The sequence below is a fragment of the Vanacampus margaritifer genome, chromosome 9 (genome assembly GCF_051991255.1).
Source record: "Vanacampus margaritifer isolate UIUO_Vmar chromosome 9, RoL_Vmar_1.0, whole genome shotgun sequence".
In the NCBI taxonomy this organism is placed as follows: domain Eukaryota; kingdom Metazoa; phylum Chordata; class Actinopteri; order Syngnathiformes; family Syngnathidae; genus Vanacampus; species Vanacampus margaritifer.
The window spans coordinates 3,685,221-3,707,231 of NC_135440.1; the positions used below are offsets into that span (position 1 = coordinate 3,685,221).

General features: G+C 38.9%; 1 protein-coding gene across 1 annotated transcript in view; it reads right to left on the reverse strand.

Annotated features, from left to right (window-relative positions):
* The window catches only part of LOC144058307 (eukaryotic translation initiation factor 3 subunit H), an 85,399-nt gene that overhangs the window by 27,257 nt on the left and 36,131 nt on the right, over window positions 1-22,011 (reverse strand). Inside the window, exons 3-5 of the mRNA XM_077576698.1 lie at window positions 9,539-9,706; window positions 7,457-7,556; window positions 156-305 (exon numbers count right to left, since the gene is read on the reverse strand). Coding sequence (XP_077432824.1) covers window positions 156-305; window positions 7,457-7,556; window positions 9,539-9,706 — 418 coding nt within the window. The remainder of the gene's footprint in view (window positions 1-155; window positions 306-7,456; window positions 7,557-9,538; window positions 9,707-22,011) is intronic.

Sequence of the window (22,011 nt, forward strand, 5' to 3'; positions counted from 1 at the left end):
AAAACGGTCCAAATCATAGCTTCCTTTGTTGATTCCCACTAGTTCTCAATAGAAGTTTGTAGAAGCCGGCTACTAGCACATAGGACAATATGCGCCATACAGAATAAATGTGGAATTGGCTTTAGGTTTCCGTGTAAATGCTCAATAATCCTGACCTGCTGGATAGGTTGAGTAGTTCGTGTTTGTCAGCGACTGTGGACTTGTCCTCCAGCTCCCACATCAGCACATTGATAAGGTGAGAGTTTTTGATGACAATGGGCACCTCCTCGAACATGTGATCGAAGCCAATGTTAGCCTTCTTCAATCTGGAGTGGAAAGAGAAAGACAAAGACACATAGAAAGGTCAAGTACATTTATTTGCAGTGAATTTAAAACAGTGCGATCGTTGCTTTTTCACACTCGTATCTATTTGTTGGACCGTTCTCATTCTTGAAACATGCAGATGTAGACTCAATTGTTGGTATTGGTCTCTTCATTAAAGAAAAAATAACTTCAAAATAAAATGCAAATCAGACTGGTACTGGTCTGGTACTTTACATGCAGACAATTTTGTCTTTGAGAATGAAATTTGGATTGAATATCTTTGGTCAAATGTTTACACCGGACGGGACCTATTGCGATCTGCCATCACGTGTGACTACATGAATCATAATAGCCATACATTTACAGCCGTGTACCATGCACAAATTAATGTAAGCACGATTTATCATGATGGAGTTCAGTTCTCTATTTAGTACAATAGTTGCAATTGGTTTTAATAATAATAATAAATTATATTTAGGCGCATTTCTTGGCACTCAAGGACACTTTACAATATTGGGGGGGGCAGTGCAAAATGACATTAAGTTAGGTAGGTAGTTTTAAACAAGTGTTTTGAGTTGTGATTTAAATTGTGTGATAGAGTCTATTTTTCAACTGCAACTGCTGTAGTCAATGTATGAAACTATCATTGCTTGTTTCAAGTTGTTATGCATCATGCTAAGGTGGCACAGTTGATAGAGCATTGCTCTTTCATCCACTGTGTCCTTGTTTCGATTCCTGTCTTACAGTTTGACTGTATTAAACTCATTCTTATTTATACTCATAAACATTGTACTTATATTAAATTATATTTCTTATTTATGCTGTATTTGCACTTCACACCTACTGCTAATACTGCAATATTGCTACTTATGGGCGTCTTGTCACTGTTTAGCCTACAATCATATTTCATTCTGCATGCTTTACTGCTTGGTCTTTTGACCACTTGATGGTGCCATAGAGTAAATGATGAAGTGTCAATACATTTGCCCGCACAGTTGACTGAAAAGTGTTGATGCTTCATGTGGCTTCATCTCACCATCACTATACTGATGTACCTTGACCTTGGAGTTCACTTTTAAATTCTTTGGAGGTTGTTCAGGAATCTTTGGCTAGCATTCACATTACTCGTGGCTACCATTCATATTACTCGTGTCTTCAATTTGTTATCCATTTTTCTCTTGTGGCCGTTTTCTGGGAGTCCCATGGGCCTTAACCATCAAAACACAAAAAAACTGTCGTCCATGATAGGAAAATACGCATGTTTTTCAAATCATCGCAACTCCTGAACCGTTTGCGCTAGCAACATAAATCCAAAGGCTTCTGAAAGCATTGAAGCTGAGCTTTACGTCGATACTACATACATTATGGTAGCTGGCAGATTGTCACGTGTGGAGGAGGGGGAAGTGGTGCGTCATAGAGGAGACTGACACAGGAGAGAAAATTACGCATGTTTTTCAAATCACCATAACTCCAGAACTATTAGCGCTAGCAACGTAATTCCAACGGATTCTGAAAGCGGAGGAGTGGAGCTTTACGTCGAGAGAGAGAAACAAAAACAAAAAACAGGCTGACTGCTATAGTAGTATCTAAAGCAGCAACACACCTGATACTAAAGATCTGGATCGTTATCAGGCATGCTGATGAGCTGATTAACTATTTTACTGCCAAAAACGTTAAATGACGTTTAGTAAAAACCTACGGAGGAGCGACAAACAAGTTAAAAGACGTTCACCAAGTTTTTTGGGGGGGGAAACGGGTGGAGGAAAGCCTTGGCCAGCTGTGCTGAAAGTATCAAGCAGATCTAGTTAGTATAATGCCTATTTTTGGCCCCTAGATGGCAGCGATGACTCTCTTTGGACAAGATTGGGTAGGCGTCAGTAGAAGACGTGAGGCGGAGCTAGAGTGTTGAGGGGAAAATGGCTGAGGAAGCGAAAATGGCGACCGGTTGCAAGCAGCTCATGCTTGAGCATTTTTTTCAAAGACGAAAAACATCGACCAATGCTAAAGAGCACATTGATGACGACGATGATGATGATGGTGACTCCGAGGTTGACGCCGAAGTTGGAAGCGTTGATGCGGCGGCTATGATCACGTCATAAAGCCTCACCGGCTAGCGATGCTAACGCCGGAAAACGCGGAGCACAACCGAGCACGCTCAGGCGGACGCTCAGGCGGGCGTTCAATCGGACGACGAAGAGTGCCCCGAGTCCAATGCATATTCATCGGAGGAGTGGGTACAGTCCGATCACGGAGAAGACACTGGTTATGGACTACGATACCACCATGAATGGAGCGGATAAGATGGATCAACCACCCGGTATAGGAACTGAAGGACATGAGGAAGCCAGACGTAACACCACCGTAATGTCACCGTATCATGATCCTGAGAGTAGACTTGATGGCAACATGGCCAAACACACACTGCAGTATATACTTGCTATTCCCCGGGAAAAAAAGCCAGCAAGAAAGTGTAGCATCTGCACGCTAAAGGGCCATCGCAGTGAAACTAATCTGTTGTGCAAATCCTGCTGCGTCGTCTTGCACGCAAGGGAGTGTTACAAAAAGAAAAACTTTGAAACATCCACACAATTGTAAATAGTACCACGGTTGCACACATTTGTAAATAGTTTGCCAAATTGTTTTGTCAAATTGTTACACTATTGAATGTAAATAAACGTATTTTGCTATCAAAAAACACATTTTCATTGTTGGTGGTAGTGTTTTACAGAAGTAAAGCACTGTTTAGGTGTTTGTGGCATCATTCATGGAAAAAAAAAAGGTCTCAAATTCACTAGAGTGCATGAAATAATATCGTTTCACAAAAAGCTTGATTTCTCAGTTTTTTGTTTCAAAACAGAGCATTTGGGTGAAACTAACCATTTTCTATTGTTGATTACTGAAAAACGGAATAAGGTAGAAACAAACTTTTTTTCTGATGAAAGATGAGAGTCCAATCTTTCATTTGGTAGTATGTGTGTTTCCATAGTCCAAACACAAAATTTTCTGTGGACCTTGAAAGATCAGTCAAAATGCTTAAATCGGCTGGCACTGACGGCATCCCTTTTCTGAAAACGTCTGGCAGTCAAAGAGTTAATGTATATGAATCAGATGGGCTAGGGGGTAGAAACATCTAAAACCTACAGGACTCCGGACCTTGAGGACCGGAATTGATGAACCCTAATCTAAAGGGTTAAAGTTCTGAATAATGTGTGCAACTGAGGACACATGAACATAAAGCTGTTTGTAAGACATGCTTCTCTAATTCCCTTTATAATCGTCTGAGACAACATTCTTTGTGTTCTGTGGTCGGTGTTCAGTGTAGTGCACACCAAACAGCAGAGTTGCTACACTTGTCACCCTTAAATTAAGTAAACTGACTGCTGAGTTTTGAGGATACGTCTCACCTTCCCGTCCTGTCTCCCTCTGTTTGGTCATTGTTTTTCATACTTCTTGGACGGCTTGAGCTTGTTAAGTGTAATTTTGTTGCTCTGTACTTGTGCATGCGCAATGACACTAAATTTAATTCTGATGCCAATGAGAGGACAAACTTAATTTGTCAAATTATTTGTAATCTTTTCTACAGGTACCATAACGTATTGTTTTTTGCTTTCCTTTGGCGTGTGCACGCATGCGTGAATGCGTCTGAGCGTGTGCGTGTGTGTGTGTGCGTGTGCGTAAGCACGTGCGTGTTTGGGACATTTGTCTCCCTTTACAGTATTGTCACCAAAGGTGTCTGCTGAATTGATATTATCGACATACCAAGTGAGCCAAGTATATACTGTATATTCTTTGTAACTGGAAAGTCAGTACAAAAGGTTTTAAAAAAAATGATTCTGTTAAACTGCAATTCAAAAACAGTGTCTGATCTTCACAAAATAATTTCCCTTTTTTTTTTATTACTTTTGTCACACAAGTTATTTCAGTGACCATTGTGCTTTTCTTCAAACAGAGAGGTACCAACAATATTGTTTTTGTGTGCATATTAAAACAAGAGTTTTGAGTTCGACATACAGTACTTGGCAGTATTAAGCGGACAGCACATCTGTCATATTAAAATCCTTACCTTGTGTTGAAACTCTAAACTATGGTGACAGAATCTTTCGCAAGCATTCCAGCTTTGATAAGTTCAGCTGACCCACGGCTTTTCAAACATATTTGCGAGTGAAATGAGTAATAATTACTTCTTTTTTTTTTTTATCACAGAGATAACCTTCTTTTGTGTAGTTTTAATACATTTCTACTTTTTCATTCCATTATATAGTTGTGCATTTAAAAAAAGCAACATTAGTGCTGTTAGCATTTGACTTATCATACACAGTAAATTACATCCAAACTGTATAAAAAGCATGAAGTAAGTTATTATATTATGTCCATTGCATTTTAATAAATAAAGGCATGATATAATTCCTTTCCTTAAGCAATGTTGGACTCAATGTTGCGGAGGGCTCTGCAATTTTCAACAATTTGTTTCTGTCTGTAGCAAATAATGTGTCATTTCATTCAAGTTGCAATGACTGCTCCCACTGGTTCAGCCAGTCACTTGTACAATGTGCATGAGCTATGACCTAATGTTTGTATTAGTGTAGGTTCAGCTTGTTAGATATGAAATTATATCAGGGTTCCGACACATTTGGAATTTCAAAATTCCATACACTAATTTCAAGAATTTTCAGCATTTTTTTCTCTCTCAGAGAAATATGTTACATCTGAGTAGGGATTTAACAATATCCAAATGTCACAATACGATATCCTGATCTGAACCTCACGATAGGATAATTATCACGATATTGAGGTGTTATTGGCAACATAAAAAAAAGCTCATAATACTATATATATCAACCTCTGAATTTTCTGCTATATCCATGCCACTATGCCAGTATAGTCGCGGTGCTCCGCCATCTTGAATTACTTTGTAAACAATGCACAGTGTATGTTACTATTGGCTCAGCAGCATAAAGCATCATCGTTAATGTAGTTCATATTTCTGTGCTTGGTTGAAGCCGGTGAAAAATAATGTTTTTTGATGGAGATGTGCTTTAAATATCATAGCATGAAAACGACAATATTGTGCCAATTTTAATATTGCGATATCTCAATATTGCGATTATTGTTACATCCCAACATCTGAACAAATATAAAGGTTAGAGGTTTAAGTACCAATGATTGTCACACCCATTTAAGTGGGGTGAAATTCATTCTCCACATTTGGTGATCTAATCCCCCAATTTCAACCTGGAATGCTGGAGTGTCAAGCAGGGAGGCAAATGGGTCCCATTTTTATAGTCTTTGACCAGCTGGGGATTGAAATCACGACCTCCCAGTCTCAGGGCCTACCACTAATCCACTGAGCTGGTTACCACTAATATATTAGTGTAGCATAAAAAACATGTACTTTAACACATTTTCTATGTCCAAGTGTCTGAACATAACAGTTACCAAACACACACACTGAATTATGTGCAATTCAATTCAATTATATTCTATTCATATGTGGAATTGCTAAACCATGCTTCTTCCTATTATTAGTCTGCTGCAAAACCATTGAGGTAGATTTTGCAAAAGCATGTACAAAACCTGCATGAAACCACATGAAACCCGTCCGTCTGGTCTGCTTCAGTGAAACTTGATAATAGGCTACTTGTGGGCTGGAGAAGGGTCATGGAGCAACGGGACAGATTGCCTGCCTGTCAATCAGGTAATAGAGGTGGGACATTTGCTTTTACACAAACTGTCCTTGACCCGACATAAAACATGATCTGAAATTCTGAATAAATCAGTTTTGAAAACTAATTTTCTAATTTAGAAAACAATATTTTAGAACAGCCATAATATTATGGAAACAAATAATTTTCCATACTTTATTTTTCATTTTCAATACTTGTTAATACCTGTAAATTGATCAAATGTTATTCCAATATTTTCCATACTTTTCATGTTTGCGCAGTAACTGATTGCTCTGGAATTAATCCCACAAAAAGTGGTAATGCACTAAGTAACCATATTTACAAGACCATTTATCACATAAGGAGAAATATTTGTAGTCCAAAGCATAACCTCAGGCAAACTTTGAAAAAAAAGAAAAAGTAATGTAATTAGATTTCCAATTGGGGAGGACATGACACTATGGATAACTACAACCTTTTACATATATTGGCACAATTATCCATCACTGGGGCTCAATATATCCTGCATATTGTGACCTTTTCAGAAGCAATAGAGCAATATAAATAGGTGTGTGAGGAAACAGAAGACTAACATATTTCAGGCACGACAAATTGTTCCAAGATATCGGACTTTGCACACTTAATGTCATGATCTTTCCAAGTTGGATCCCTATGGACATTGACAAAGACTAATTTGATGCTACAGATGGTAAAATCAAGTGCATGCTATTGACCATTTAACCATTTACGGTCCAATGAAGGTTGGGTTTGCAAGCTGAGCTGTGATTGGTCGTTACCTGAGCCCTGAGCAACTGTGAATTTTGCATCTTATTTCATATTCCACAAACACAGTATTCATCAGACTACCGTATTTAGATGAGAGGTCTGCATATAACATATTATTGCCCCATTTTGCAATTATCGAGTGCATGTTAACGCTCTGACACGCACTTGGCCTGTTGTTCATTTTACATGAGTGGTTCTTTCACTGAATACTTACCGTACCTCTTACTCAACTAATTATTTGGAGCACTACTTCAAACTTTTACTTAAAGCTGTAAATGCAGGAAAATGGAATTTCGAATCGCTACTGCCACATTACACACTGCACGCATGACGTCACATCCGCAGACAAAGGGTGTGAAATTCTAACCCGAATCAAGTCTGAAAACTATTGGCCAGAGGATAGCAGAAGTACCCATTGTGATCAGCTTATGTGTTGCTCTGCTAATTAGAAGATGTTGGAGTCATAAATTGTAAAATAAAAAGGCTATTGTTAAGATATTTTGGGGCAAACTGTTACATAGAGCAGCCTTAAGTCATATACTGTATAATGTAACAACACTGTTACTTCCATACATTATTTGGCAACCCACCAATGAAAATATGCAATTAAAATCTATTTACATCTATATTTTGTATTTGTATTTGTGATTTTTGTAGCAGAACAGCATGTACAGTGTATAAAATATTTACATTCTGATACCAACCCTTCAGGTGTGAAATCTTTCTCTTTGCAGATCTCCATGAGTTTTGGAGTGAGCCTGTAGGCCTTCAGGGATAGCGAGCCTTGTGCTGTCTTTATAGGATCTGAAATGGAGGGAGGGGGTGGGTGAAAAGTGACAGATACTCATCATTATTGCTATAACAATACTTCATGAGATAATGGTAGTACTAAATAAATATATAAACATTTCATGTGTACAGCTGCCTACAAACCATATGGAGTCAAAAGAACATAAAATGGAGCCGTGTTCACCATTCAAGTAGTGAACTATTTTTCCTCTCTAATTCCCAATCAATAATAAATTCCTTGAAATCATCATCATAACCATGTCCAAACAGCATAAAACACTTACATATAGAAAATAACCAGCACAGTAAACAACTCACTACAGTAAGGATCAGCTCTTGGTTTATGCTGCTGTACCGAGGCGGTGTAAAAAAATAAATAAAAATAGCATTTGTCCGACCGCAAACCTTTAACCTTAATTTGTAGTTAACTTTTGAAACTACACAAGTTTAAGTTGTCTACAATTATGTAACTCATATACAGCTGCAAAAACAAGTCTACACGCCGCTATTCAAATGCTATGAGTGTGTTATCGCTTTTATTAAAGCAACAGCTTGATAAAAACAAGTTACAAGTAGTTTAAAACAAGTTCTACCATCACATGACGAACTCTGGTAAAACTTTCAAGTGCATAAACGACAACGTAACTTCGCATTTACTTAAAGATGGTTAGTAGTAAATGGACTGCTTTTTAAAAGACGTCATCCAATTTTTTTTTTGAAACGGGTGCAGGCAAGCCTTCCGCAGCTGTGGTGAAAGTTTCAAGCAGGTCTATTGAGCCTAATGACTATTTTTGGCCCCTAGAGGGCAGCGATGACTCTCTTTTGACAAGATTGGGTGGGCGTCAGTAGAAGACGTGAGGCGGGGCTAGAGTGTTGAGGGGACATTGGCTGAAGAAGCCATAATGGCGGCCGCTTGCAAGCAGCTAACGGTCGAGCCGTTTTTTCAAAGACATCGACCAACGATAAAGAGCACATTGATGACGACGATGATCATCATCGATGATGATGATGGTGACTCCGAGGTTGACGCCGAAGTTGACGACGTTATAAAGGTTCACGGGCTAGCGATGCTGACACCGGAAAACATGGAGCACAACGCTCAGGCGCACGTTCAATCAGACGATGAAGAGTGCCCCGAGTCCAATGCATATTCATCAGAGGAGTGTGTACAGTCTGCTACTTGCTATTTATTCCCCGGAAAAAAAGGCCGTCAAGAAAGTGTAACGTCTGCACGCGAAACGGACAAAGCGAAAGTGAAACTAATCTGTTGTGCGAATCCTGGTCCCTCTCCTTGCACACAGGAGAGCGTTATAAAAAGAAAAACTGTATTTGAAACATCCACATAATTGTAAGTAGTACCACAGTTGCACACATTTGTAAATAGTTTGCGAAATTGTTTTGTCAAATTGTTACACTGTTGAATGGAAATAAACGTATTTTGCAAACTAAAAACACTTTTTCCATTGTTGGTGAAAGCGTTTTACAGAAGTAAAGCACTATTTAAATGTTTGTGGCATCATTCATGGACAAAAAGAAGTGTACAATTCACTAGAGTGCATGAAATAACATCGTTTCACAAAAAGCTCTTTTTCTCCGTTTTTTGTTTCAAAACAGAGAATTTCGGTGAAAGTAACCATTTTCTATTGTTGATTACTGAAGAACGGAATAAGGTAGAAACAAACTTTTTTTCCTGATGAAAGATGAGAGTCCAATCTTTCATTTGGTAGTATGTGTGTTTTCATAGTCCAAACACAACATTTTCTGTGGACCTTGAAAGATCAGTCAAAATACTTAAATCGGCTGGCACTGGCGACAACCCGTTTCTGAAAACGTCTGGCAGTGAAAGAGTTATTATCAGAACATCACGATATTGTCATTATTGTGACATCTCCTACTTTACATTGGTCCAAATTCTTCAAATCCTCAACTTCTTATTGTTAAAATAATATCAGGACCACCCACAAAAGCTAAATAATGACAAATGAAGTTCTACTTACCATAGATAAGAACCACAGACTCCTCAATGGCATGTTGGTAGCTGAACTGGGAGTCAAGCAGGGCTCTGCTGACAAAGGAACCATAGTAGGTGGACTGGTACCATCCCACATGCAGATGGTCGATGTTTACGTGACGCAGAGACCGCATCATCTCCATCTGGTACTGGACTGGAAGCAGAAACATGAGATTTATTTCAGCTTGACCTTTAACACTAAAGTGAGTGTGGGTATTTTCCTTTTTGGGATCTCAAGATCTGGTCTCCACCTGGAGCTGTGGAGGGAAGGGGGGTAACTTTGGTTTTGATGACTGTAAAGATGTGCAGGAGCAATAAACTATAACAAATAAAAGGCTCTACTCTCTTATTAAGTGATTGGTGGTCCGAGTTATAGAAATGTCCACCACTGATATTCCCTCCACGTGTTAATTCCTCACGCTGATAAATATTTCATGACGGTCAGGGAAAAGAGATGCACTGATACATAGGTTTCAGCTACAAGGCATAGGTGCTAGATATATCAATCAGAGAACCAGTTCATTTCAGACTACGGGTAACCAGAAATACAAACAAACTTGCTGCTGTGCCAATGGTAAGTAACAGCCACAGCAAGTGAAGAAAACAGCATGTCCATACAAGGTAGCTTTAGACAGCTGGTAAATCAAGGCATTATTGGGCAGCTGTGGCCTCCTAGACCAAAGCCTGGAGAGCACATCCTTCTTCTGATGCGGTTGTTAAACAAGACTAAAAGAAAACGTGTTGTTAGGGGTGGGTTAGAAGATAGGGTTGTAGGACAGAAAGAAAAGAGCATAGTTCAAGAATCACTACATTGTAATACAATAGTCACATAACTGTTAAAATCTTAATAATTGCCTTAATTTGATGTACAGTAAATAAAGCAACTACAGAGAAAACAACTTGATAAATCACCTCAAGGCATTTCATTACAGTGTCGTTTTTACTACATTTGGGAGCAAGTGCAATCTAAAGCAACACATAAAAGCTTCTGCTTTATTTCTTATCACATGTTTCTTAAATTGCTAAACCTAATTGTACTCATACATTAAAGGCACCCTATTCCTATAAACACAAACGAAAAAAACTGAAATGATGGCAACAGCCTTCCGAAAGTGAACTTTCATGTGTACCAATGGCAAAAAGAGTGGAAAAACAACAACAAAATAATCAACTACATATAAGGAAACAGTACTTCAAGTACAAAAGGCTGTTTTATATAGCGTCAGGTCCATAAATATTGGGACATTAACACATTTTCTTATTATTTTGGTTCTTAAAAACACTGCCAAGATTGATTTGAAATGAAACAAGAAAGATGTAGTGTAATTCAACTCAACTTTATTTATAGAGCATTTTAAAACAACTACCGCTGCATACAAAGTGCTGAACAGGGAACAAAAATTAACTGAGCGCAACTTATATCTTTTAATTGAAGGTATTTAAATCCAAATCAGGTGACCAGTGTCAGAATTAGGCTTTACACTATCGTGATTTTCAAGGCCAATCACCAATTTGTGAATTTAAATAAACCAATCACCTATGTGATTATTAGTCTTTTTAAATTAGGGATCTTCAATAACACTTTTTCCCAGACAGATATCGATACTCATCTCTTGAGTAGTCACCGATACCACTAGTACAGTAATTTCTGGACTATAAACCGCTTTTTTCACTTGCATTCGACCCTGAGGCTAATACAAAGGTGCGACTTATCCATCAGATCACAAGGGGGCGCACTATAAAGGAAGCGCAAGAGCGCCAGGCAAAGCAAAACAAACCAAGTGAGCCCAAACACAGTTAAGAGACAGAATGAGAGTGAGACAATTTGCGCCCTCATTATGGAAAAGGAAGTAGCGGGAACCCGGGGCGCTAAAACATTAAAACACCTGTGGCTTAGAGTTGGGCGTGGCCTATATGTGTTACAAACTCGAGTATTCCCCAAATAAATATAGTAAGGTGTGCCTTATAGTCCAGAAACTGCTGTACATCAATTCTCTCCCCACTCCCCCAAATTACAGATAATTTTAAAGAAAGAGGTACATATCTCGCTATAGTATTTTTCCTTAAGCTTGCATGTAATTAATTTCTATTCCTCTAATTCCTAATTGCCAAACGGCCACTAGAGGACAGCCGATACTGGTATTGGCTAGCGTTGGAAGTACCGATACCTTAATTAAAATATGGCTTGTATTGGCACCGATACCTGATATCGGTACTTGCCCATCCCAAATTTAAATAATTCATTTCCTTTATATACTTGTGCACTGCTTACGACGTATCAAAGAATGTTTTCTCAAGCATTTTTGCCATACCAGGTAGCTACTTTCAAAACATTCCGTATAGAGCTGCAACTAATGATTATTTTAGTAATGGATGAATCAGATTAAAAAGCATGTTTAAATTTCCATCGCTTTATTAAAAAATATGACATTTCAAACCGACATTGCAGAGAATGCGCAAACAAATGAATTGGGATTCATTTACTGTTTAGGCAATAGGCAAAACTATTGATCACTGTTTTCCAAGTAAAAGCAAATGTTTTATTTTGATTCAGCACGTCCACTTTCATGGAGGGATACAGACATTTTGATAACTTATAGTAGTGAGAAGCTGAAATTCTTGAGCATTTGGACAATTTTAAATTAAAAATAGCTAAATGATTCATTGATTATCAAAAACATTTATTGATTTTCTAATCGATGAGTTGGGGCTGAACGATTTATAGTTTTGGGACCTCGATCATGATCTCAGAAAATACGATTTCAAGAATGACAAAGTTGCATTTTTATTTTATTTTTTAAAGGGCTCTTATCCTTCAAGCTCACCAATCAGCAGTATTCCACAGTGGACACACACACACACACACGTGCGAACCAGCTCCGAAATTGTTTAGAAAAAAAAAGTCTACGTCTTGCTGTTGCCCATTCTTTTGCGGCAGCTTGAGAACTCTACCCTACTAACAAGTAGCGCTTTCCCCAAAGGGGAACGAGGGAGGCTAAGCATGCTAATCACTAATGTGAAATGAAGAGTCAGGAAAGACCCCAAAAAAGTGCTTATGTACAGTAGATTATTCACATAAGTCTGGCTAGAATCATGTGTCAGGGCAGAGAGCCGGCAGCTTTGAACAGAACATTTGTATTAGTTTCCAGATATGGGATTTTTCTGAAAATATCCCAAAATAGTACCCATATGCAAAGGCTTATTTCATAGTGAAGGAGCCGTCATTTATGTAAAAAGTCTTCTTTATGGTGTTGGTCAGTAATTAAACTCAACTGTGTAATATATATATTAGACCGTAGCAGCACAAATTAAACAGATTATCTCCCCCACATTTTGCATGTGGTAACAGTTAGCATTTGTTGATTCAGTAAGGTAAGGAAAGTACTGTACACGCGCATTGTTTCCTCTTCTGGTAGCCTGGCGCATGCTCAATCCTTTTTTTGCCTCTTCTCGTTATGGCAGCTGGTCCCCAACAGCTGCCAATCATTGTTAAAGTTTGCTGTTTACTCAAAGTGGCAGACGTGTTTTCTATACTGCCAAAATGGCTTCGCTAATGCCCATTATGGAACTTGTGACGTCAATGTCCGGATCTCTATTGACTATAAACAGAGCTACTGCAAGAGCAAGTATAACAAAAGATTACATTGATTAAGACCCTGTATAGGAATTGGGCTGGGCAATAAATCAAATTAATTCGATTAATCATCATTTTAAAAATAGAATCGTTGAAAATTTGCTAAATCGTGAATAGAATTTTGTCTTCTGGATTATTAAGAGTTGTTCTTGTTGTTGTGTTACATCCAGATGTTATTGTGAGTTGTCATTTTTCTAACTTTGTATGTTAAGTTTATGTTAAAACGGATTTAGAATCAAAATACATTAACGTTGTCTAAACATTTTGCACAGGAATTACTTTTAAATAAATGAAACCATTAAATGATCCTTGTGCAGTTTGTCACTTTTTGCCACTTCTGGCTCAAAGCATAACTGCAGCATCTGTGTCAAGCTTATTCATGGTGCGCGTGCAAGTACGTGCACGTGCACGATCTTAAGGCGACAGCCACAGATGACAAACAAAGACATGAGTTCAAATGAGGTAAGAAAAACTCCACCCCTCCTCTCCCTAAAGAAATTGTGGAGTGCGCGGGTCCGCACACTACTATAAAGGGAAGATAAAAGCTGATAGGTGCAGTTAGATTAAAACAGCCAGGGCTCTTCATACTCATCTGGGCATTGGTGGAGCATGCATAATGTAGAAAAAGCTTTAATATTACCTTTTTAAACGGCACAATGCACCTTTAAATAAACGTTAGCTGGGTTTATTAGATTAAAATCATAATCGTCCTGAATGGCTGAAAAAAATATTGATATAATAATCAAGATTAAATTTTTGGGCCACATTGCCCAGCCCTATATAGGAATAATACTTAAAGACTACTCCGTTAAAAAGATGGCACGGAAGAGGTAAATAGTTATGAGGACTACATTGAATCATTTGGAAAATAATGTAAAAATGTATTATAATTGGTCTGCCCTAAAGCATTTTCAGCACTTTATGATTAAGCATATAAGAACTCTCAGTGTTTTCTTTTGGGAGCGTGTGGGGGGCTGTCATTTTCCCCAAATTAATTACTATATATAGGCTTTCCTGGAGCAACACTTTCCTTGTAAATACTAACGAGATCTCAATGATGACTGAACAAGCAAGCAATGCCCTAATGAATTTTACAATTAAAAAAAATGATCAAGGTTAAGACACTTATGGCAAACATTCCTGCAAGTAGGATCGAGATGGGTCTGAATTTGAAAATAACCTCCAAAAATGTATACAATTACTTTTACCACACGTTTTGGACTAAAGCAAAGGAAATACTAGCTAGATAACTGTCAACTTAGCCTCTTGTACACCACTTTTAGTTTTTGTTTTTTTTCAGCCTTGCAGCCTTTTCTATCAGTTAAAATGGGTCTAAGACCAGACAAAGACTGAGTCACACCATTCATTTAGTGACTCGATTGTGAATGTGCCTGTGCATGTATGTGGAGGATTCAAGAAGGATGTGATGATGCAATTGTAAAACACGGGCATGCACATTTGACAGTATTGAAAATTGTGTGTGTTTTGTATTCACCAGCTGGAAGCTAAAGTCTCACCGTTGAGAAGCAATTTAAGTAGAAATAACCACAAAAAAAAAACACAACCAGTGAGTATGTGTGTGCGTGATTAAACACGCTTGACAAAGCAATGGGCATGTCTGTGTGTCTGTGCAATGAACCCGACACATAGTCCATACTCTAATAGTCAATGACACAAGAGGTGAACTGCTTCAGACCTTGCATGCTGCTGCAGGCCACAACATTTCAGTGCAGGCAAAGAGATGTGTGTGTGAGAGTGCCCGTGTCTCTAAAAGTAAAGATCCACGTAACTGTGTGTCATAACACATTCAAATCAGCACCTTGTCACTATGAAGGGACCATTGCCTAGAAATTACACAGATGCGCAAATACACGCAACAAAGGAAAACATGGTCATCTAAAACAATTGCACTCGCATGCGCATTCTCATTTGTTTATATCGGGCGGACTATGTTCTTCTTTCCTCAATTATTTCTTGTTAATTTTATCTTATGTATGTGTCGGTTCCATAGTGCCCCCTAATGTTCCAACTCAGACACGGCATAACTGAAATACCTTACAGCTTAACTCTACTTATAGAGAGCACTTAAAGTGAAAAGGACATGAGTCAAAATCCCCCTAAAAGGATTTTTAAGAAATATATGATTCAATAATGTGATTCAATGGTTGCTTTGGTAAAAACGTGATGGAACGGCCTCGTAAAAATGAGAGATTTTCATGAATTTCGTAAGCCGCGATAGCTCACTGGCACGCCCCCCCCCCCCTTTTTTTTTTAACTCCGTGCATGTGTGACATATTAAAACCACTCCTCACTCTGAAGCTGGAGATGACAAGCTGTGAGTTGGTCGTGCTGTTTTTATTGTTTAATTGATGCAGTCTCACGGTACGTAAAAGTGTACCGCAACACGAGCATTGTAATTTGATCGATCTTGTAGACATATTACAGAATCCGATAGCGTTACACACTGACAGCTCGCTTAAATTTAAATATACACAAAGATAAGAGTGAGCTTTACCATCTTCTGAGCTTCTAAGTGTTATGGTTGTCCGTATTTTGTTATTGAAATGACCGAACGCTGCCCCGTTGCACCTGGTGCTTGGCTGACATACTGTGTCATAACTTATTCATTAGCTGCAAAGCTAATGGACGAGTTATTTCGGTAACGTCTTGATGCTAACCCTGATTGTTGTTATTCATATCAGTGTTAAGCCCAATTGTCCGGTGATATAATGTGTGCCTTCTCATTGCTTTACAGCGAAGCTATTGGACGAGTCCTGGAGGCTAACGTTCTGAATTTGATGCTAACCCTGATCGCCGTTATTCAAATCAGGCACTTACGCCGGGTGTCCTGTGAAACTGTTTGCTGCAGAAATGCAATGGAATAAAGCCTCATTTGTATATGCAATACATGTCCCATTCATTCGTATTTCTGTCACTGGCGAGAGGTTATACTGTAAGTTGTCGACATGTCTGTGTGTGGCTGTTGATGGTAGAAGGTGCTGTTCCATGTCTCGTGTCTTTTTCATGTAAAAACACATCTCTAGAAGGAAATGATTCCCTCAGGCTCATAAAACGCTGGGAGAAACCTTGGCATAATAAGCCTAGTGTAGAATGTACGTCTATTCAGAGCTAGGTGGCTCAATCTTCGGATTCTTTCTTTTGACATCATATGTCACAAATGCAATAAAATCAGGTAAATTGAAGAGGTGTCACCGGGGAGGGTGTGTGAATGATCACGTAATGACCCAAAAGCAGAGTGTTAGTCCAGAGTCTGTAAAAATCTAGGCTACACTATACGCTGTCTCCGACGATTATGCACAAACCGATTCCTTTATAAACAGGTGGCATTTATCATGTGCCATTCATTAAATTCATTTCTATTTTCATGTCTCTTTTTTCTAAGAACTGATAAGACTTGCACTAACAGACGTCACCCCGGAGTGGCTTGCAAGGTGCCACAAATAAAAAAAAATTGTTTGTTCTAGATTTCTCTTTTTGGAGACCACAACGCGGAAATATGCACATTCACACACATACAGTACACACATGAAACGGATACAGCTGTTTGCAAGAAACGACTAACTAAGCATCTGTCCATAAATATGTTAAGAACATGGTGGCTTTAAGGGATCTCTAAGTTGTGGCTAGAAGAAAAAAAAAAGGATGAAAAATACCACAGTAGTTCCTGTCAATGAAAACTGAGACCTAACATAAAATAAAAGCTGACCCATGTTACAAAGTGTCAAAAGAGGGGACAGGAGCAAAGTGGATGAGAAAGAAAAAAGTGACAGACACAACGATATTGTCATTCATTCCTTATATGTCAGGTCTATATGAGAAACTCAATAGCGTTTTTCAACCAACACAACATTCTAACATTCCAGTACACTTCAACCCTGGTAAAAACCCTTATACAAAAGCTAGTATTATATCCCAAAGAAGAGCAATTTGGTGTATGCAGTGAAGTGAATTCATGAAATTTCTATGTCCATGGATCAATTAGCCTTTACTTATTCTGTTTTCAACTGTAGTAAAGAAAGCAAGTTTATTCAATAAGATTAAACAGATCACAGATGTCAAAATTAACCCTCAGCAATCAACATTGCTGATAAACTGGATTGGTGTGTTAAGTGTTTTAAGTGTCTTTTTTTAATATCAGGTATCCAATATGTGTGAGCAATAATAAAGGTTTTTATATTTTGCATATTTATTATATCAATGATAATGGATTATTCTACTCCTCTCAGCTGACGTATGCGGTGACATTCCAACTTTATTTCAGGTTTCTGGTGGCTGTGTATCGTTCCGCTTATTTTTACTTTAGTTACTTATGATTATTTTTACTCGAGAAAATTCAAAGTTGCTTACTCTCCACTGAAACGCAGTTCCAGCCAGATAATTGTGACAAATGTACAGGGTCACATAAGCACATATATTGGTGATTTGCGATTGCATTATGATAGCTTAGCTTAGCACGGCTTCGCCGGTCTGTACTAGTTGCTAGGGTTGTACAATTAATCAAAACTCAAGTATGATTTTGGATTATTACACTCCACGATTACAGAATTGACATAATTGTTAAAAAAAAAAGCGATCGACCCCGCAGTTGCCTTCCAACCAGGCTTTCTTGTCATACATAAAACAATATGAAATAAGGATAATAAATTGTGTTTCTTACTAATTTGTCCTTCTGAGCTTATCGCTTTGGTTTCAACAGTCTTTAAAGGATTACTCACCAGGAAATCAGACTCTTGCTCCACCTCTCACTAAGATTTGAAATCGGCGCTCAATGGGGATGCTGCCTAGAGGACCGCTGGGTCGCGAATCGGAAGAGGGTTGGGCGTGATCTGGCTGTGATTGACAGCAGCAACTCGCTAAGAAGGCATTTAAGGAAGCATATATGAGACTGAGCCGTTGGGTGGCGGCGGCAACTACGTCACGGTCCACAAATTACGTAGTCGGACACTTTTCGTGTAATGAGTAGACAAACTGCCAAAGCGTGTTTATCTCAGTGTTTAACCTTAAGATGGCACCAAACACACGGCTTCTGCCCCATGTTTTCAACAAACATGCAAAAAAAAATTCAAAATAATGACCAGGACACATAGACAGCATTAGTAGACATCAGTTTATACAGTTAATAAGCAAAAAAAAAAAATAGTTGATTTCCTGTTGATTTCCTGTAGTTACCCTTTAAACATAATTTGCAGCACACTGTTCAAAAACCCGCACCAAATCTAAATGACTAACATTACCATGACTCTTTCGTAAACGAGCTCCTCTCTGTCTGCTGCCATTTCTTCAGCGGTGTAAACAATGCATGTCAGTAGGCGACAGAAGTTGCTCAGGAAATATGGTCCAGGCAGACGCTCAAACGCTGACTCACTTCGAGAGTCAATATTTGTTGCCCTTTATAACTAATCACCAGATTTTACTGCTTACAATATTGCATATTGCATGTATACTGCAGAGATAAAATAAATAACATTACTGAGATTGTTACTGTGATTATGTTTGTGTGGTGAAAAATAGCCGCTGCAACCACTTCCTGTTCGTGACATGCCAACACACACGTAATTAGGAGCCCCTTTACGTATATATCCTTAAAATACATCACTAGCAAAAATAGTTTAATCTAAGTCTCACGCTATCCATGATGTGTCGGCAGAAATTCATTTCCTCAGACGATTTACTACTGTAATGTACCGTATACTGCCACTGAAGGACTTCAGTAAGTTGAACCGGAAGTTCAATGGTTTCACTTTGATATACAATGATTAATGTACGTTTAAAAAAACTTCATTCTACAATGACCTGAGCAAGCTACATGTCAAGTGTCGTGTCCAGTTTTATTGGTAATAAAGAGATCAATACATTTGTTCACACTAGTTGCACACACTAGTATTTCCTAATTTTTACTAGTATTTCAATTGAATATATTGATATGAAGATCGAGAAGCTGTTCAAGTGTACAAAATTATCAATTTAAAGATATTTTTTAAATTTTATTTCAGTTCTTAGTGTTTGATGCCCAAGCAGGAATGAGCATGAAAACAGCCCACCAATCAGTACCGCACGCGTTTGCACAGTGAAATTTACCACTGATAGTAGCTTAACCTCCTGGCTCGAGGAAACAGCCAAACAGGAACAAGCGTTTTTAATAGGCAATGTTGCGCATGCAGTGGCGCACCGGATCTTCAAAGCAACACATACTGTGCCGTCTACTTGTTAAAAAATAGTGACCACCCCGCAACAAGCTACAGTTATATACAGATCACTGGGCTGCTGCTTTATGGCGTAGAAGAATAAAATTTAACAGCAGAAGAAGAGTGTCTTTCGAGCAAAACAAGCTCAAGGGAAACAAACTAAGGTTGCATTTTGTTTCCTGATTTGTGCTAAATAGACACATAATAAAAGGTCAGATAAAGACTCGATTTCTGTCTTTCAATGTCCAATTTTAAACGAGAAACGGAAACGGGTTCAATGGAGACAGTAACACTGCCTCCCCGAGGACGGCGGAGAAACGGGCCTTACACACGTAAATATCTGAGCGCTTGTGTGTGTGTGTGTGTGTGAATATCTGATTTATCTATCAGTCATATTTATTTATCTGTTTATCTAAAAAATAAATGTGCATGCGCAATGATCGACAAACGCACTTTCGACAACTCGCAAGCAAAAGTCAGGGGAAATGCACACACAAAATTAAAATGTGAAAATATATATATATAGATATATTTGTGGATCTGAAAAACACGTAAAAATCAAGAAAACGTTTGTGGATCTGAAAAACACGTGAAAATCGCGAAAATATTTGTGGATCAGAAATGTTCTCCTTTTACCGTAGTTTCACGACTATAAGGCCCACTTAAAAGTCTTAAATTTTCTCAAAAGTCGACGGTGCTCCTAATTGTGAGGTGCGCCTTTTGTGTCCACCGAGTTCCTAAATCTGTAAATGTTGTTGTACTCCGCTTGACTGTCTGTGTGGGAGCATTTCTGCACATTGCTTATATACAGGAAATCCGGCCCTGGTTGAAGACTGGCAGGCATCAGAACCCGAAAGATGACGCGAGTCTTTCGGTTTCTCATGCCTGCCAGTCTTCAACCAGGGCCGGGTTTCCTGTATGTAAGATACAGTTGGATGTATTGGTGCTCTCTGATTTCGCTTTATAGAACTGCTAGAGCGAGTTACGCCACAATTTGTGAATGGGCTGTACATGTTTGGGCTAAACGTGTCTGTTTGCACTAATGTTCAAGCTTTCGTAAAATCCGGCATCATTTCTGAGAAGCCGCACGGCAATGAGACTGACTCGGACGATACTACAATGACGAGAGGAAACCTGCCGTGTTTGATGGAGAACTTAGATAAGGACTTTGTGGGATTTGTGGATGAGGTTTGATCAAAAGTAATGTGAGTACATACATTAAATACTTCAAGTACAACCAAACTCAGTTTTGCTCCGCTACCTTTTTAAAATACATACGCTAGCATTTTTAACGCAAAAGCATGCTACCATATGTTTTGAACTATCGTATGTTTAACCGTGCCCACGACCAATAGTGCGGTGCACCTTATGTGTGTGTTAAATACAGAAATAGCACCCCTAACTTTGGCTAGGTTCACACCGCAGGGCGTGATGCCCAATTCAGATTTTTTGTTAAATCTGATCTTTTTATGGACTGTTTACATTGCAAAAACAAATGCGACTTCAATGTGAACGCAACTCGCCCGTGATGCGACTCGCATGCGCAAAGAGCACACGTCGAGTGATGTACACCCAAACCAACGTCACGTTCTACTGTTCACGGAATTAACCCGACTCGCAACATTTTACCGCCAGCCAAGCAGCCGAGGCAAGCGACCTTAATCAGTGCCATATGCAAATTTAGCTGTGCCAACGCGCACTACTGATTGGTGGGCTGGTGGAGTCCTTTCGCGGACATGTTAGGAGTTGGATTCATGCGTCTTGCCTGCACAGATTATGCAAATTAGGCTGTGTGAACACCCGCTCCCGATTGGTGGACTATTTTCACGCTCGCTCATGTTTGGCTGCTGTCCTCGGCTTCCTCGAGCGTCAGTGTTTACAATCAGAGGAGAAATCCGTCAAACTCATTTTTTTCCATCTCATAACGCCAGAGTGGCTAGGTTGGAAGAGGTAGAAATATGTTGGGGAATTGAGGGGAGACTCCTCGATATCTTCATTTCATTGAAGATGACGTCGCGTCATTGACGTGTGTGATGAATTGTCTGCAGGGCTGAATTTCTACTGTCGCCACAAATGTCAAATTTATGCTTCATGTTTCAAGTGTGATTAAATTAAAGACAAATAAAAAGTTAACACTGTTACTCAAAACAGCTTTGTATATTCACAGATGTGTCAGTAGTCTCCTTTTCAAGCACTCTGTCCCGCCCACGCAGAGCGCATATCAGGCTTTTGATGATGGATGAATCGGATGCGTGCGGTTGAGCGTTCACAGTGCAGACGCATCGCATACACATCCGATTTCTATCCACATACGAAAGAGGCCCAGGTCTGGTGTGAAAAAAATCGGAATTGTACCGTTCACATTGCATGAAAAAAATCTGATACTTATGAAAAAAAATAGGAATTGAGCTGCAGTGTGAATGTGAACACAGCCTAAGACTGCGCCTTTTAATACGGTACACCTTATGGTCGTGAAAATATTGGAACCTAGCTGATCTGAAGCTGTTTTGCAAGGAGGAATGGGCAAACATTTCAGCCTTCCGATGTGCAAAACAGATAGAGACATAGCCCAAAAGACTTGCAGCTATAATTGTAGCAAAACTAGGATAGAAAAAGGTA